Here is a 17,997-nt window from a genome sequence, read left to right on the forward strand (position 1 = left end):
GATGGCAAATCGAAGAAAAGCAGCAATGGCAACGCTGTTCATGAACAGCAATTTGACGGGAATAGGTGACAAAGATGCACAAAAATGTGTTCAACTCAAAACTAAGGCCAATCCTCCACTATGGAGGAGAAGTATGGGGCCTAGAAGTGGCAAATTCATTAGAAACTCTACAGAAGTGGCAAACTCTACAGGTACAATATTATAAACGATTACTAGGTCTGCACGCCACAACCCACACACTTTTCATCAAGGGAGATTTGGAACTTTTCTCTATGAGAAAACATAGACAGATTCAATTAATTAAGTGTTGGCTGAAAATACTGCAATGTCCCTCCTCAAGACTCATCAGAGCAGCGTATGATGAATAACTTATCCTGGGACAAAAATCTTCATGGCCCTTCCATGTAAAAAAAACTCTTGGACAGCAAAGGTTTATCGTATACATGGATAGGTAGTTGGTGGGGGCGCTTCGCGCTTCCCCCCAAGCCCCCCCCCCCCGCGCACGTAAGTCGTTACGCGCCATTGTAGTTGTGTAATTGTGTCCCACCTGTGAATACAGATAGATATATATATATGTTTTTAACTACGTAAAACTTGCGAATATACAACATTCTTCGCTGTCTCATTGTCTGTGCATATAAATAGATTGTCAGGTTTACCGAGTCTTGAACATGCGACACATAATTGTCCATGTGATAAACAATCCGTATTCACATCTATACCACATTTTTCTAATGATTGCCCTTGAGCATTGTTGATGGTGATTGCTAGTCGAATATTCCCTGTGTCCCCGTCGTAATTTATATATCCCCCTGTGCCCCCCGACACCCTGTTGTAGTTGTGTCCCTCTGTCCCGGTCGTCATTCATATTTACTGTGTCCCGGTCGTCATTTGTGTCCCAGTCTGTATTTTCTCTTTGAGTGTCCCGGTCTTTATTTATATTCCCTGTGTCCCGGTCGTCATTTGTGTCCCGGTCTGTAACGTCATCTTATAATGGCGTTATATACAAAGCCTTATATACTTATAATGACGTCATATATAAACCCTCTTTTTACAAATAAACAAACAAACATGCATCCATACAACTTATTTTTATATATAGAAAGAAGATAGATATACATATACACTATACATTAACTACGTAAAACTTGCAAATATACAACATTCTTTGCTGTTCCATTGTCTGTGCATATTAATAGATTGTCAGGTTTACCGACTGTAGAACATGCAACACATAATTGTCCATGGGAAAAACTATCCGCATTCAGATCTATACCGCATTTTTCTAATGATTGCCCTTGAGCTTTGTTGATGGTGATTGCAAATGCTAATCGAATTGGGAATTGCAACCTTTTAAATTGAAAAGGCAGATCCGCCGGAATCATGGGAATGCGAGTAATAACAACAGCTTCACCCTCAAAAGGCCCTGTCAAGATTGTTGCCTCTATTGCGTTTCCCATTCTTTTTTTTTGCGGCAAGTCGCGAGCCGTTGCAAAGCTTTGGTGGATTAATATTTCGTAACAGTATTATTGGTATGCCTATTTTTAGTTGTAGCACATGTGGTGGAAACCCTGGAAGATCCTGCGCATTTAAAAATTCAGATGGATAGTTAACCGCTTAATTTGGTTCCAGAACTGGGTCGACTGACTTGTAAATTACTGCCTGATCTCGAATTTTGGTCAAAATAATAATATTGATTTCGTGGACGTCTTTATTCTTGGCTGCCGAAATCGCTCGTTCACTGAGCCATTTATGATTTTATAATTGGTTAGAATATTCGGAAATACTTTTTCAACCAATTCATTTTTGGACGTCACTAAATTACAGAATTCAGCAGGCAGTTGTATACGTCCTGAAATTGAGTCTACTGGGAGCTTTCTGTTTCCAATTGCCAGCAATTGATCTGAAAATATTTCACCAGAGTCATCGTTTTGCCATCGGACACACATATTCATAGTTAATTTTAATGTCTTTACGTGTGACCATAAATTAGAATTTTTCAGGGAAGCATTCATTTTGTCCGCAGGGGTTGATCTAGGTATTATAGGAAATGTTTGCCTGAAATCTCCCACAAGCAATACTAATGTGCTGCCAAAGGGTTTTGAATTTCCTCGCAAGTAGTTATAAATTTCTGATGTAAAAACTAAAGTCATACCTGACGTCTCTAACCGTTTTCGATGGAGTATATCCTCGGCCATTTTCGATTTATATTTTTCCCATAACTCTGTAGGAGCTGAAGGAGAGAAAATTGTTAGTATGATTCCAAACAATGCACGAATTTGACTTGGAGTTGACGTTTCGCACGCGTCATTGATGCAGTTATCCCAGTGTTGGTCATTCTCCAATAAATTCAGAGCTTGGCATGCACTACGGTAAGTGTCATGTATAGTACCGTTTACAGTTGTCAAATACTCAAAGGAAGAAGTCTTTTGGCATTAACTCTTTGAGCAGCTAATTTATTTATATATAGATTAGGGATTCCGAGAGAATCCCTAAGGTCTTGGACTCGTGTCATATTTTAGTAGGAATTCAAACTAATAATGATAACATTTATGGCAAAGCAACTTTTTTCTATTCTAAAATTGTAAGTAAAAGACAAATTTTTGTCGTGGCATCATGCGTTAAACTCTCTCACTTAATTTGACCATCAAATGCGAAAATCAACGATTTCAAATGTTGATCGTTTTCAACAATAATATTAATCAATAAAACCTTTGTTGGTCGCCAGAACGTGGTTGTTGATTAACGGTGTCTCGCCAGAACAGACTATTGTCCAAAATGACTAAGGGTATTAAGGGGAAACTTTCAGGAAATGTTGAGGGAGAACTTGATCTAAACCAAAAGAAACTCTGTGGATACAAATTGTCAAAAGGGTGCATCAGCAATATCTCAAGAAGAGCTACGGATATTAAGTTAAAACTGTCACGGAGAGTTTAGGAGGTATTGGGCTAAGTCAAAAGATACTTTGACAATCAAGATTGTCCATTGGGCGGATTTAGAATAATTCAGAAACGGCTAAATGTATAAAGTTCAACTACTGAGAGCATAAGTTTCAAGGAATCCTAAGAGTAATGCTGAACTAAATCAAAAGACAATATGCACATACAGGTTATGAAAATTGTGCCTCTGCAATATCTCAGGAACCGGTAAGGGTATCGAGTTGAAACTATCTTTCGAAATCCCTGCCTTTTGCTTTCCTTCTAAAGTATTTTCTCGAGCCCCTCTGTGGCTAGCCAGGTCCAGGGCTTCCATCACGACAAAGGAAATGACGTCGATTTCCAAAAGTATCTGTTTTCAGTACTTTCATTAAAAAAAAAAAAACCCAAAACTTTTGAAGTTCCTGTATTGGATATTAGCCAAAAAAATTTGCTCACCCAAATTTTGTGCAAATTGGTGCCCTAGACCCGGGCTAACAATTGCACTACCAAGAAAGGTAATTGTATTGTTTACATCAGAAACTAGGTTATTTCATTATTGATGGCAAAATGGCAAACGGTAATTTAATAAATTTATCTCTAAAAATATCATTTGTAATATTTTGAGGTACTTGTGTATTGTTCAGAACACATTCAATTAGTCAAGTTAGGTTCTTTCGTGAAAAAAACTACGATGCAGGTATATTTTAATGAAATATGTTATATAAAGAGGTGTTTACGTTAGGTTCACTTAGGTAATTGATATAATGCAAACACCCCCTAATGTGCAAATATATAGCCCAAACTTTCGATAAAGCTAAGAGTATTCGTAAGAGTATAAAGTCATGTTGTGTCCATTAACGCACTGTTTTGTTGTGGACAATAAAACCCCTTATCCCAGAAAAACATAATTGCCTCTTTTTCATTCTTTGGCAAATCCAAAATCTTCACTTCAGAATCCATGTTTAGACAGTATCTTCTATCACTATACGTAGCAAACTAAATTGAGTTTTGTCTTTGTGGCTATAAAACCGGATTTTCTCAGCAAAATTCTTGGTGTTCTGAATTGAATTTATTCGATTGAAAAATTAACGAGTATCAAGCATTTAATTATAATGTACCTACATCATAGTTTGCTCCACGAAGGAACCTAACTTCACTTATTGAGTGTGTTCTGAATAATACACAAGTACCTATTTTGGATATTTTAAATGTGTTTGCCTTAGCCTTTTTTTTACTCTATACTTAGGTAGGAATGCTCTTTATGAGAGTGTTAGCCTCATACACCACTTTGAAAGACAGATAGTAGATAACGTCCCCCATGATAAAAACATTCTTGAATTAAGAACCAGAGCGAGGAAATTCCCTTTGAATAAAGATGAAATTAGTTTTTTATTCAGTCTTAACCCCTCAAAATTTTGCTAGAGATAGCCCTTCTTTAAATGAAAACTGAAATGGCTCCTCTGTTTGGAGGACCAGGTTTACTATTTCCTCCAGGACTGTTTGAATGGTGTGTAATTTTACTGCAGAAAAGTACAAGGTTTCTATAAAGCCAGCTTTAAGGGAATTACTTTTCTCTTAGGATTTTTTCCATTTGACTTCATTTTATTGCGTTTCTTTTTGTAATTTTATTATGTTTTCTGCTGGATTGTATTGGACACTGCAGTTGGGAAAACCCCAAAATACATTTTAGTCCACTAATAAACTTACACATTTATAATTTACTGCATACAAGAAATAACAACGAAGCATTTTCCTTATTCATGATCCAAACATTGAAAATGTTTCTGGTCTCCCATCTTCTACGTAGATGATACAGCTCTTATTTCTCTAGGGGGAAAAACTCCCTATCCTCCTGAAAATGGTCAAACTTTTCCTAGTAGGAAGGTAAAAAGAGAATAGAACTCCCATTCATATCACTCTGGCATGTATTCATTTTGAGGAATCAGGGATTCTAGTCCTGATCCCCCTGAAAATATGAGGATTATTACGATTTCGTATATTGTATCTTGTATTTTTCCGTACAATTCCCCAGTCTTCTCTCTTATTTTTAAGAGAGTTTTTTTATATTTTTTCATGCAAGTCAACTTGTAGTCAACCTGCAATTGTTCCCCAGCGAGAACCTCCAACCGGTACGACTTCAGTTCGGCATTGTGAAGGGACACGTTTGCACGGAGCATAAATGGGAGACAGTAACAACGGCCATCAAAGGGGTAAAATTAACCTGGACAATCTGTCTTGGCTTTTTTCTACAGTTGGCCATGACTTCCACTTTTCCCACAACTATTCTCTTTCTTTTAAATTCAAAAATCAACGGATCTCGGTGCAATCAACGGTTCCTCTCATGCATATCACTCCACAACGCTCATATGCAAGTCAACTTGTAGTCAACCTGCAATTGTTCCCCAGCGAGAACCTCCAACCGGTACGACTTCAGTTCGGCATTGTGAAGGGACACGTTTGCACGGAGCATAAATGGGAGACAGTAACAACGGCCATCAAAGGGGTAAAATTAACCTGGACAATCTGTCTTGGCTTTTTTCTACAATTGGCCATGACTTCCACTTTTCCCACAACTATTCCCTTTCTTTTAACCTCCCTTCCCCCAAAGTGCGAATGTCCTCTTCCAAATAAATTCTTGCATATGTATATTTGTTCGAATTTTTTTAAATGGTTCATTAGGAGCTGACAACATATGCAATACTATCTTTTTTTGCATTTATTTATATAATGGTTTCAAGTTAAACCATAGATCTGATCAAATATCCGGAGTTGTTGTCGAAACCTGAGGGATTAAAAAATTATGTCATCAATTAAATTACTGGTTAATAACATAACCCAATCAAGCCTTACCTTTGTATACTTCATTGGATGGTTTGAAGACAAACAGACCATTACAAATACTACTGCACCGGTAATTTGAAACTAATGAACCGAATTAGGTTGTAAAATTAAATATAAAAAAAAACAAGTTTTTTTAACGAAAAGTAAGTAGCGGCATTAAAACTTAAACGAACAGAAATTACTTCGTATATGAAAGAGGCTGCTTCCTCCTCAACACCCCGCTCTTTACGCAAAAGGTTGACCCTTTCTCTTAACTCTACTTTTTAAAACAGTAAGAAACATTAGCGTAAAGAGCGGGGCGTTAAGGAGGAAGCAACCCCTTTCATATACGAAGTAATTTCTGTTCGTTTTAAGTTTTAATGCCGCTCCTTACTTTCCGTAAAAAAAAATACTTTTTTTTATGTTTAATTTCTGAACATTTTTTTAATTAATGCATGTTTTGACTTTGGCTCTCCGCAGCTGAATAATAAAAACATAATTGCCTCATTTTTAATAATTGCCACGGGTCTGAAAGTGCTGCCATCTATTGTTTCTACCCGTTTCTGTTCGTGATTTCAGTTGAGTTTATCATTCGGTTTTTCGGACTTGGGATTGTGGTAGCGAAATGATATCAGATGTGCCTAATAAACGTTATAAGTTCTCTCATTGCTAAAGACATTGGAGCTTATCCTTTGCTCCTTTCTAAGTGGTGAGGTTAGAAAGTTGGCCTACGGCAAAAAAAAATAAACTTTTGAACTAAGACAGATAGAATTTTTTTCGACGGCAATCGATAGCTCTTGATGAGCTATATGACATTCATTTTTTGGTACAAAAATTCCTTTATTAGGTATACCAGTTTGAAAGTTTCAAGGGGTTGACAACTTCAGTAGAAAGTTACACATTGAAACGAAATCTAGGCCGATACAAATTGTGAGACATATAGAGGGCTTGTAAGCAACAGTCGGCTGTTAGGTGATAATCAGCTTCGGTAATGAGGGGTTAGCAACTTTTACTAGTTGGTGTACCTATTATTTGTTTCCGGTGCATTTGATGGTTACACCAATTTGGTTCCAGTGGTAAGACATGTAGGGGACTTGTAAGTAATAATCAGCTGTTGGGCTACAATCATCTTCAGTGATGAGGGGTTTGCAACTTTTGCTAGTTGGTGTACCCATTTATTTGTTTAAGGTGAACTTGATGCCTGTCACGGGAGAGGGACTTGGTAAGTAAGAATCTGTTCACATTGGGCTGGATATTTGTGCAAATTGGTGCATATTGTGTTCGATCTCTTTAAATCTGACAGAATTAAGTGTTAACACAACGGGTACAAACGATAACGTAAAACAATAAGGTAGTTTCGTAATAATTAGTGTCACCTATGGTCTTTTAATCCTGAAAGGTTACGGATACCTTTATAATACTAACTAGATTATATAAGATAATGTTCCAAGTTTTCATTCCTCACGATGTCTACGATTGAAAGGGACAAAGTTCAACTGGCTGCAAAGTCAATTTAGTCCCTTCTTTCGATATTATTTTGTAGTTGTTATTTTTTCTACGCTGAGGAATAGCCTTTGGTTATGGGATAACTGATTGCGTTCTTGTTTGAACATACCGTTTTAAAAACTTCGATAGGCTGACAACTTCATCATTTAACCGATAGTGAAGAAACAAACACAAACGAGAATGTAAAACAATGAGATAGTTTCGTAATAATTAATAGAATGTCATCTATGGTATTTTGATCCTGAAAAGTTAGAGATAGCTTTATAATACCAACTTGATTATATAAGATATTGTTCCGAGCTTTCATCCGTCACGATGTCTACGATTGAAAAGGATAAAGTTCAACTGGCTGCAAAGTTAATTTCTTTCGATACTATTTTGTTGTTGTTTTTTTCGACGCTGAGGAATAGCCTTTAATCATGTGATTACTGATCGATAGCGAAGAAACAAAACCAACACTTTATTTGGTGAAGCCGGACAAAGGTTGCCGCAAGACTTCACGTTGCCTGGGCAACGTAGGTCTAATTTATGTTCATTTTAAGTTTGTTGCTTGTGTAAAATATAATACGCACTCGAGAAGTGAAGTCTAGTTAATGCTAATGAAATAAAACAAAATATGATGAAAATACAATATATTAGTTACAAAATTATGAAACCTACAACAAAGAATTATGGAAGGGGGGCGTCCAAGTCGATTTATATTAAATATGTAACCTAAACTGACCTAACCTAACGATTATACCAACTAAATATTCAATAAAAATATAACTATAATGTAGTTTTTCACTGATCCGAATACTGAGTTTTGTCTCATGTTTGCGATATAAGTTCTCAAGTGTGTATTATATTCTACAAAAGTACCTTAAGTTTTAATGTTGCTTCCTATTTTTTGAAAACTTCCCGCATTTCCATAAAAGAGGGAATACCCCTTAAATGTCATTGAATAATCACACCATCAGTTGTAACGTATCAGAGAACCCTACTGTTGAGGTTTCAAGTTCTATCTACAAAAATGTGGCATTTTGTATTTTTTTGTCAGAAGAAAGATCACGGATGCGTGTTTATTTGTTTTGTTTTTTTCTTCCCCAGGGCTGATCGTATCGACCGGATGATCCTAGAATTTCACGAGAGGGCTCATCAGTATGCTGACTTTTTCAGGGCGAATTTAGTTTAGCTTTTTCAGGGCTAAAGTTTTTTACTGTTTTAAGAAGCAGAGTAAGAGAAAGAGTCAAATTTTAGCGTAAAGAGCGGGGCGTTGATGAGGAAAAGCCCCTTTCATATACGGAGTAATTTCTGTTCGTTTTAAGTTTCAATGTCGCTCCTTACTTTCATTTAAAAATACTTGTTTTTTTTTATTTAATCAACGAACTTCAAGCGATCCGAGTCATCCTTTACCACTCATTTACCATAAGCAAAAAAGTCGAAGGCCAAAATTGTTCCCTGAGGAAATCCACAGTAGATTGGCTTAGGATCAGAATAGGCTGATTTATACTTATTTTTTTTTTACTTCTACCTGAAAGAAAATTTGCTACTATCTTTACAAATATGAATTGACACTAAAATTTGTCAATAGCTTGTGGATATGGCAGATTGTGTTCTATAGCACATCAAATCATATGCTTTCTTTAGGTCAATCGCGGTCAGGCTGACCTAGCGTTCCGGTTCATCTAGATGCTGTAAAATCTTACCAAGCAAACTAACTAAGTAATGGCTTGTCGAACTCTTGTCTCTCAATCGGACTATCTGTCTTGGTCTTTTCTACAAATAGCCATGGCTTGATGCCCACAACTATTCGATTTTAATTCAGTTGATTCAATTCATATCTTAGGAACGCCTTAGAGTAGTATGTTGAATTTTACAGGGCATGTTGAACTAACCAAAATGTACCATGTGCTTAATGGTACTATTACATCTACTACTAATACTACTGTTGAAAATATTACCGAATTGTTGAGGGTAAATTTTATGCAGAAAAGAAGTTTTAAGCAACCCAGCAATGAAACTTTCTATGATCTTGCTAAAAATTGATGTCATCGTAATACTTCGAGCAAACATACAATAAGCTCTCCATCTTCTCCCCCCCTGCAAGGAAAATTCTCTAAGAAACCATAAAAAACGTGTCAAAGTACCCCTCCCAACCCTTAAACATTAAGAACCTTTCATATTTTTTACCTAAACTCTATTTTTCCAAAAATTTTTACGACTAAATTTTTATACATTATCCGTACACCTCTATCAGCCTTAAATAATATCAATACTTTTGAAGTGTATTTGAGGGGTAGGAAGTAAGGTCTTCTAAGTAGTATCAGAACTGTTAATTCATTAAAAAAATAAAATACAATAAAGAATAAAAAACACTTACACCTCTTCATGACCAAAGTCACTGGTAAGCTGGGTTTTCTCTCTCTTGCATTAACGTAAAACAGTGTGAGCCTCGTTAGGAACTTGAAAAAAGAAGAAGATAAGAATAAATTCCCAACAAAAACTAACTTTTGAAAATAAGTTTCAATAAATATACATAGGCTATAATTTTTGTTGTTTTTCCTTGTAGAATCTACAAACAGGGAGGATAGAGCCAGAACCTTAAAGAGAATCAAGAAAGAAATTACATTGCCATGTCATATTAGAAGTGTCAATTGCAATCAGCTAAGAAGAACAGAAGATCCCCCCCCGCCAAAAAAAAAAACATCTTAGTCCACCAACTCAGAAAAGGAAAATTTGAAATAGACATATGCCCCCCCCTCCCCTATATTTAGAAAAAATACACTTTTTGAGCATTTTCATTGAAAAAATTGCTCTTCCTGGATTTTGAAAAATATATTTTGTCCCCTCCTTCCATATATTTTTGTAAATCTGCACAACCACCAAAAATATGCTTTAAAGCTCTTAAATCAACCCAATCTCTACTTTTAAAAGTTTAAAGATCTTTTGAAGATAGGTTCACCCCTGGCTTAACTAATTCATGTCGTCAACACCCCATAATTTCATTTTTTGTATTCAAAATCAATATTTTTCAAGTTTGTAGAAATTTTTTAATGCATAGAGACAAAAGAACCATTTTTAAATGTCCTTTTTTATTATTACTGATCTAAAGTAAATAAAATACCAACCGGTAGTACAGTAGCTTGATGCAGTGAATTTTAGCAACTGGTTGGTAATTTTTACAGATTCTATTTAGCAATAATTTGCATAATGTCCGTTTGGAGTATGATATGTAAAATCACTGCACAAGTTGGTAAAACCACTGGATTTACCAACCAAGATTGAGACTTACCGACCAAGACTGCAGGGAGCAATCCCTGCTGCATCAAGGTTGAGCAACAGGTTTGCTATTTTTCCTTGTAAAAAAAAACAGGACCTGAAACGTCGATTCTACGCCCTATGCGTCAGCATTGCGTTTGTAGGATCTTTATCTTTTTGTATCCTTAAAGTAAGCAAATAGACTTGCCACAGAAATAAACATAAAAAACAACATATTCAAATAGACAATGTTATGCCAAAATTTGAAGCACACGCACGAAACACCAAATTCTGTGTTTTAAAATTTGGATCTGACCAAAGTGATCTTGTACAACCAGATACTTTCGGCAGTTACAGTAGATGATTGCCAACTATTCCAAGGAGTACCAAACCAATGTAAAGACTCTGTGTTCACCAATTTGTCTGCTTACTGCATGCAAATAATTGGATGCAGTAGAGATTTGGAGGCAGTTAAGCCTGTTTGTCAAATTTTAAGAATCTGTAAAAATTAAACGTCATTTTTAATACATTTATCTGAATTTTTTCACCACCCTTTACGCGACACTTGAATGGAAAATCTTACTTTACTTTACTGTCAGCGGAAACCAGACGATAATCCATCCTGCCCACCACCAATGGGCGATGGGTTGACTGACGTAGTTCAACACGATCTATCAGCAGCAGCCTTCAGCCAGTCCTTATCCCAACGACGTCCACGTTGGTGGAAGCCATCCCAAGGATCCAGGTCCTTCTTGAATGTCTGCCAGATATTCTTTCTTTGGCCGCCTGGTCTATGTTTCCAAGTTGGAAGGGGATCACAGGTGAGGACATCGCGGGATATGGTTTGAACTGGCCGTCGTAGTGTGTCCCAGGAATTTCAGTCGTCGTTTTTTTATGATTACAGGGAGGAGAGCCTTCTAGAACCAACGCCTTCAAACCTCAGCGTTTGAGATATGTGACCATCGACTGACTCGTAGTATGTCTCATGTAGTGACAGTCGAATACTTCTAGTGAACGTTTCTCCGGCCTTTAAAGGCCAAGTTTCACAGGCGTACAGTAGGATCGATCGAACATTTACCTTGAACACGTCCATCTTTGTTTAGATGCTAAATTCATGTCTATTCCAAACCGACTTCTTCATGCTTGTAAAGACACCCCATGCCTTTCCTATTCGAGCTCTAACGTCAGATTCTGCACATCCGTTCAGAGTTAGGACAGAACCAAGGTGGACAGAACCAAAGTAGCAGAACTCTTCAACATTCTCAATGGTTTTGCCCTCTAGTTGGATATCTGGTGGCCTGGGGCGTTTGCTTTCATGACTTTTGTTTTGGACTTCCTGATCATGAAGCCAGCTTTCTTTGATGTACAGAAGACATTGTTGATCATCTTTTAGAGCTCAGCCGAAAAGCTACTCATGAAACCCACATTGTCTGTGAAGTCAAGGTCTGTCAGGGCGATCAAGTTGTCTTCTATCTGACCGACGACAAACCCTTTGTGGGTCCAAAGCGAATTTGCCATTATCCAGTCTATTATGTAATTGAACAGAGTTGGCAAAAGGGGACATCCCTGTTTGGCCCCTGACTCAACGTAAAATTCCGTTGTTTCACCATCGGCAGTTCAGACTCTTGTAACTGTAGACTCATAGGCTCCCTTGAGTATCTCGATCAGTTCTGCTGGGACACCATTTTTCACCATGCTCTTCAAAATAACGGTCCTGATAAGTGAGTCAAAAGCAGCAACAAAATCGATGAAGGTGACGAGAGCAAACAGTTCAAATCTCCCGCTATGCTGTAGGGTAAGGCAGAGGGTAAGAATATGTTCTTGACAGCCCCTGCCAGGTTTGAAACCTGCTTGTCCTGGTCTTGTCAACTTCTCTTAGGCGTCCTTGAAACGGTTGAGGACAATTATGCAAAAGACCTTCATATCGTAGTCTATTAGTGATATACCTCTGTAGTTCAAGCAGACTAACTTGTCTCCATATTTATATACCAATGTAAGTACTGAGAGTTTCCAAGCTTTTGGGAATTTCTTTTTGTCCATACCTTAACTAGCAAGTCTTTTAGCAGACACAATAGTGTAAAGGATGACGTGTACATCTCTGCTGAGATTCGATTTTCTCCAGGGATTTGGCTATTTTTATGTTTTTAGGCCCGCTGAACATCAGCAAATGATGGTGGCTATAGATCTATCTGGCAGGGCTCCTTCGGTACATTCTGGAAATCGGGTAGATCAAACAGAGCTTTTGTGGGATTAAGGAGCTCAAAATAGTGTTCTTCTCATCTCTAAAGGCGGTCTTTTTCCGTCTGAATAAATTTGTCCATTATGTCTTTCAGAGAGTCTGTGGAGATGGGCGACTTGCCTGTCGCTTCCCTCAGCTGTTTTAATGTTTTCCTTAGGCTATCCAATTTTGCTGCTTGTAGCATATCAGAAGCCACTTGTGACCAATATTTCTTCCTGTCGCTACGAGCAGACTGCTTTACCATCTTATGAGCATTATTGGGGTTCTTTAGGGCCACTAAAAAGGGGTTATTTGTTTTCCCCTAGCTCAATTGTTTTGTATGAGATCTAGAGCCTTTGTTTCCTCTTTGTGTGACCAAGAACCTGTTCAGCAACTTCTTGTTTCAGAACTTTCAGCTTGGACCGTCAGTCTTCAATGTCAGTGTAGTCAGTAAGGGCCTCAAATCCATTGTTAAGCTGTAGCTCGAAACCAGCCTTGATTTGAGGACTCTGTAGTTTTCATATATAAAACAAATTGGTTTTTATCTTTTTGTGTAGGTGCTTCGTCTTCGACTGACTTTACAGATGAGAAGGAAGTGACCAAAGCCATTTGTTGAGCCTGTATCTGCGCCTCTGTAAACTCTTGCATCCATGGGCTCCTCCAACGTCTTCTGACGAGGAAGTGGTCGATCTACGCTTTGGTGTCCCCGTCGTTAGATCTCCAGGTTACAAGATGGAGCTTCCTGTGCTCGAACTGAATGTTGACCAGACATCGCTTATTATATTTGGCAAGCTGTAGCAAGCTCTCGCCGTTCAGGCATCTATGTCTGATAGTATGGCGGCTGATCACTCCTTTGGTGTTTGTATCTGATTTACAGACCCTTGACTTAAAGCCACCAGCAACAAATAATATGTTGTGTCCTGGGACAAAGTCCAGTATTCTCTGCAGCTCAAAGTAGAACGCATCTTTGGAGTCATCAGGGCTATCTCTGATAGGCGCATAAGCGGACAATAAAGTCACGTTACTAATCTGGCCTTCCAGTCCCAGGTCAGAGATTCTTGCTGACACTGGTTGCCCAGATATGGGAGATGATGCAGCAATTGGGTCCAAGAGTAATCCGACTCTGTGGGGTCTGCTCCCATCAGTCATTCCAGAGTCATAAAAATTAAATGTTTCTGAATCCTTGAGGTCAATTGATTGCATCATCTAGTCTCAGAAAGGCAACATATATTGAGACCACACTTTTTCATTTCATTAGCAAGGAGCATCTGAGTTGAGTTGGTCTTGCGACTTCTTACATTCCAAGACACAACTTTAAGTTTCTTGGTGGGGATGATTAGCCCACTTCTCAAATCAGAAATTATCCAAACCTGACCGCGTCGGCTATCGCGGACGCCGTAGTACTGATTGATATATCTGAATCTTCTGCATCCATTGGTGTTTCATGGGATTTTCCTTTACCAGCAGCTCCTCAAACTTCTGGCACCCCGTTGCAATAGACGTTCTGCCGGTCGGGTTAGGCAACCAGCAGAACGTTTCACTACTCTGCCACGATGAGGTGTAACTTAAGGCTCTCCTTTAGTCTCACTACGGACGGGATCGTAAATCATAACTACGAGGTCCCAACCTTAGCTTGGAGCACTTCAGCTTATCAGGCCCTATTCCCTCGAATATAACTAGTAGTTGGAGTGGCTATTAAACATTGATGGCTATAGATAATTAGCCATTAAAGATCTATCCTTATTGATATACAAGTTATTTTAGTTACTCATGCATTTATTTACTTTTGGAGTCAAGATTACAATTAGTTTAAATTGTCATCAAGCACAGATCCACCTACTGAAATGGAAAGTCAGCATTACATCATCTGCAAATATCTTTACAGTTGAATTTTGAATATTTGAGGGAAGTCATTTCACCATCTCATCATCACTTTATTTATAAATTGCCACAAAGAAACTGGACAGAGACCAGAAAAAGACAGAGTAAAAACCAAGAAAAACAAAAAAAAAATAAAAAATAAAATAAATACCATAGTGCCTGAAAAAAAAATTGGATTTAATATTTCGCGAGGAAGTTCAGTGCACCCAAAAAAGCACAGAGTAACAGTTTGACCTTGTTCTTTCAAATAAGACAAGATTTTGCCTGTTTGTGCTGCCAAGTCCTGTTCACTCTTTGATTTCAAAATTAAAGAAAAATCTTACTAAAGAAAAATCTTTTCTTTGTATCCTTCTTGCGAAGGAGGAAAGCTCAAAGGTCAACCTGTTGACTGATAATACAGAAAAGTCATGTACAAAGTTTGTACTAGGCAACGATCCAAAAACTTCAGTGAGCTTTAGTCAAAGGCTTCTAAGCCTTGAATTGATGTGAAGCTATCTACAAACCGTTGTTTCAGCTCTGAAGTTAATTGGTCAACTATGAAATATACAGAATGTTTGAGCAATCAGTTTGAAACACCTTACAATGCCCATCCATTTGACAGTTGTTACAACATGAAAACTGAGAGAGTAACTGCTTATGGCAATCAAATATCCTGGCTTTTCAGTTTGAATTGAACCCTTCTCATATTAGTATTTCATTCCTTCAAACATCTTAGTCCAGCACTCTTTAGATTGGAACACTAGAATGTTCTGTTTGACTGAATAAAGCAAGAAGTGAACACATGAAAGTTCTAGGCTCTTAGAATTGAATTCCTTGGATGGTATATCTATTGGTCCAAGGATACTGCTCATCATTTCACAAATAAGCAGGAATAAGATATCAATTGTTACCAGCAACCAGAAGCTTCAGAGCAGTCATCTCTTGAATTGCTTTTATGAAAAATTATTCCTAGTGTTTCAAGATAGCACCTAAATTTTCTGAATTGATCAAAAGTGATGGAATCATTACAATTCATCAGACCATCTGAGCTAATCCTGACTATCTGACCATCTGACCATTATTAGACCATTATTAGACCATCTGAGCTTATCTCTCTGACTAGTCCTCTAATCGTCTTTTCACTTCAGCTAAGAGAGCTATAAATTGCCAAGATACAAGAAAAGAAGCCTTACATATCTCGAAACAAAGCTACTGACCTTACTAGCACAAGACTTAGATGATAGCCACAGCAATGAATGTATTTACGTCATAGTGCAACGTCATTAAGGACAGCTTGAACACCATTGCATGGTCTTATCATGACCATTCACACCATCAAAACAACCAGCCATGCAGGTGCTCCAGTCAAGTCTGAACTTTTCAACAGGATTTTAAAATGTTTTAGCAAGATATACTACATTTAATTTGTCAAGAATAATCCTTCCAAATGTCTCTACGGATAGTAACATTACAATCAATAGACAAAATAACAAACTAAGTCACAGATCTTTTCTCTTGTCTGACCATATTGCCCAATACTTTTTAATTGAGCAACTTCTTTGTTGGTGCAAGAGGTCAGTCAGTATGCTAATAAGACTCGTTTGGCAGTATGGACTTAAATAACTTCCATAACAATGTCTTAGTTTCATAAGCAACACAGTCTTGTGTGTGACATTGAAAATTGAAGGGCTGGTTGTGGGGGATGTTGGGCTAACCAAAAAACAGCAGTTGCATCCTAGTGCTACTGCTTCTATGAATAATACCACTTCTGCTCATAAAACAAAAGCTACTACTATTGATTTTGCTGTTATTTCTACTGCTGTTACTACTGGTGCTACTACTAATGCTACTTAAGCTAAGGTATTAAGCCAAAAAATTGGGTGATATTGAAACTGTATTGAAACACACTATGCCCAGACAGGTTGTCAAGAGGGTGTGTCAGCAATGCTTCAGGAATGAATGATGGTATTGACTTGAAACTTTCATTGTGTGTTGAAGGGGATGCTGAAGAAAATCAAAGGTGCCCTGTGCATTACTAGATTATTCCAAATATACTGATATTTATTTTTTTAAATTTTAATTGGTTTTGATTTATTATACTGGTATTTTTTTTAAGTTTTAATGATTTTTTATTTATTAGGTGAAAACATTTAAAACGCAGTGCCCTTTTTAATAGTCAAAAGTGATTGGAGGGAAACTAGCCCCCTTCCCATGCCCACCATTTTGTTCAACATGGTTGAAAGATCTGGAAATTATGTCTTTGAGGATGACAACCCCCTATAGCCCTCAGGCAAAGGGCTGTAAGTTACACACTAGGGGCATATAAGGTTTATACAGAAAAGGTGATCATATACACTTCAGAGGGGGCTCATTGGATTGGTAATCAGAAGTTCTAGTACCCTTATTAAGATTAGAGTGATCAGAGGATGGATACCCTCCCACACCTTGTATTTTCCCGAAATGTATGAGATGGTAATTTTGAGATGGTCATTTGTTGTAGAAACTTCAGAAAAGGCTCATTTGATTGGAAATTGAAAGGGTAAGTGCCCTTTTTATTAGCCAAAAGTGATTGAAGGGCAACAAGTCCCCCCAGCGCCCATCAATTCATAAAACACATCTAATACAAATTTTGAGATAGCCATTTTGTTCAGCATAGTTGAAAGGTCTGAAAATTATCCGTGTGAGGTAACAGCCCTCAGGGAAAGGGTTGTAAGTCATGCCCTGAGGCTACATAGAGTTTTATTGGAAGGGTGGTTGTAAAAAACCCAGAATTGCGTCATTTGATTGGATATCAGGTGTTCTGGTGCCCTTTTTATCAGTCACTGTGATTGAAGGATAGACATCATATTTCCCACAAAATACATCCCATAGAAATTTTGAGATAGCCATTTGTTCAAAAATCGTCCAAGAAACATAAAATAAGGCCTTTTGGGTTGACAGAATAGCCTAGAGTCAAGGGATATGGCTTGCAAGTTAATCCCCAGGGGCATATAATGTTTTTATGGAAGGGGTGGCCAGATGGTTGGATTGGGGAAACTACTATTTCTAATTTAATCTAATGTTTTTGTTTTTTCAAATGAGAGGTGGTAAAATATTTGGATCAGATGGATTACATTTGATTGGAAGTCAGAAGTTTTAGTGCCCTTTTTAGAAGTCAAAAATGAATTGAGGGTAATCAGCCCCTCCCCCGGCCTATCATTCCCCAAAACATATCCGATCTAAATTTTAGGAGATCTATTTTGTTCAGCCTTGTTGAAAGGTCCTGTAATTATGTCTTAGGGGATGTCAACCTCCCCAGAGTCCTCGGGACAATGGCTGTAAGCTAGACAATTTGTTCATTGTTTATATATAGTACATGTTATTGATAAAAGTATGAATGCTTTAACTTTACTCTCCAAAAAGACGAAGGGCATTCAGGTGAGGCTTTTCAGAGAA

General features: G+C 37.6%; 1 protein-coding gene across 1 annotated transcript in view; it reads right to left on the reverse strand.

The window, feature by feature from the left end:
- The window catches only part of LOC136028727 (signal recognition particle 14 kDa protein-like), a 56,576-nt gene that overhangs the window by 16,747 nt on the left and 21,832 nt on the right, over window positions 1–17,997 (reverse strand). The window contains exon 2 of the mRNA XM_065706598.1: window positions 9,607–9,688. Coding sequence (XP_065562670.1) covers window positions 9,607–9,688 — 82 coding nt within the window. The remainder of the gene's footprint in view (window positions 1–9,606; window positions 9,689–17,997) is intronic.

This window comes from Artemia franciscana, chromosome 7 (genome assembly GCF_032884065.1).
Source record: "Artemia franciscana chromosome 7, ASM3288406v1, whole genome shotgun sequence".
Classification (NCBI taxonomy): Eukaryota; Metazoa; Arthropoda; class Branchiopoda; order Anostraca; family Artemiidae; genus Artemia; species Artemia franciscana.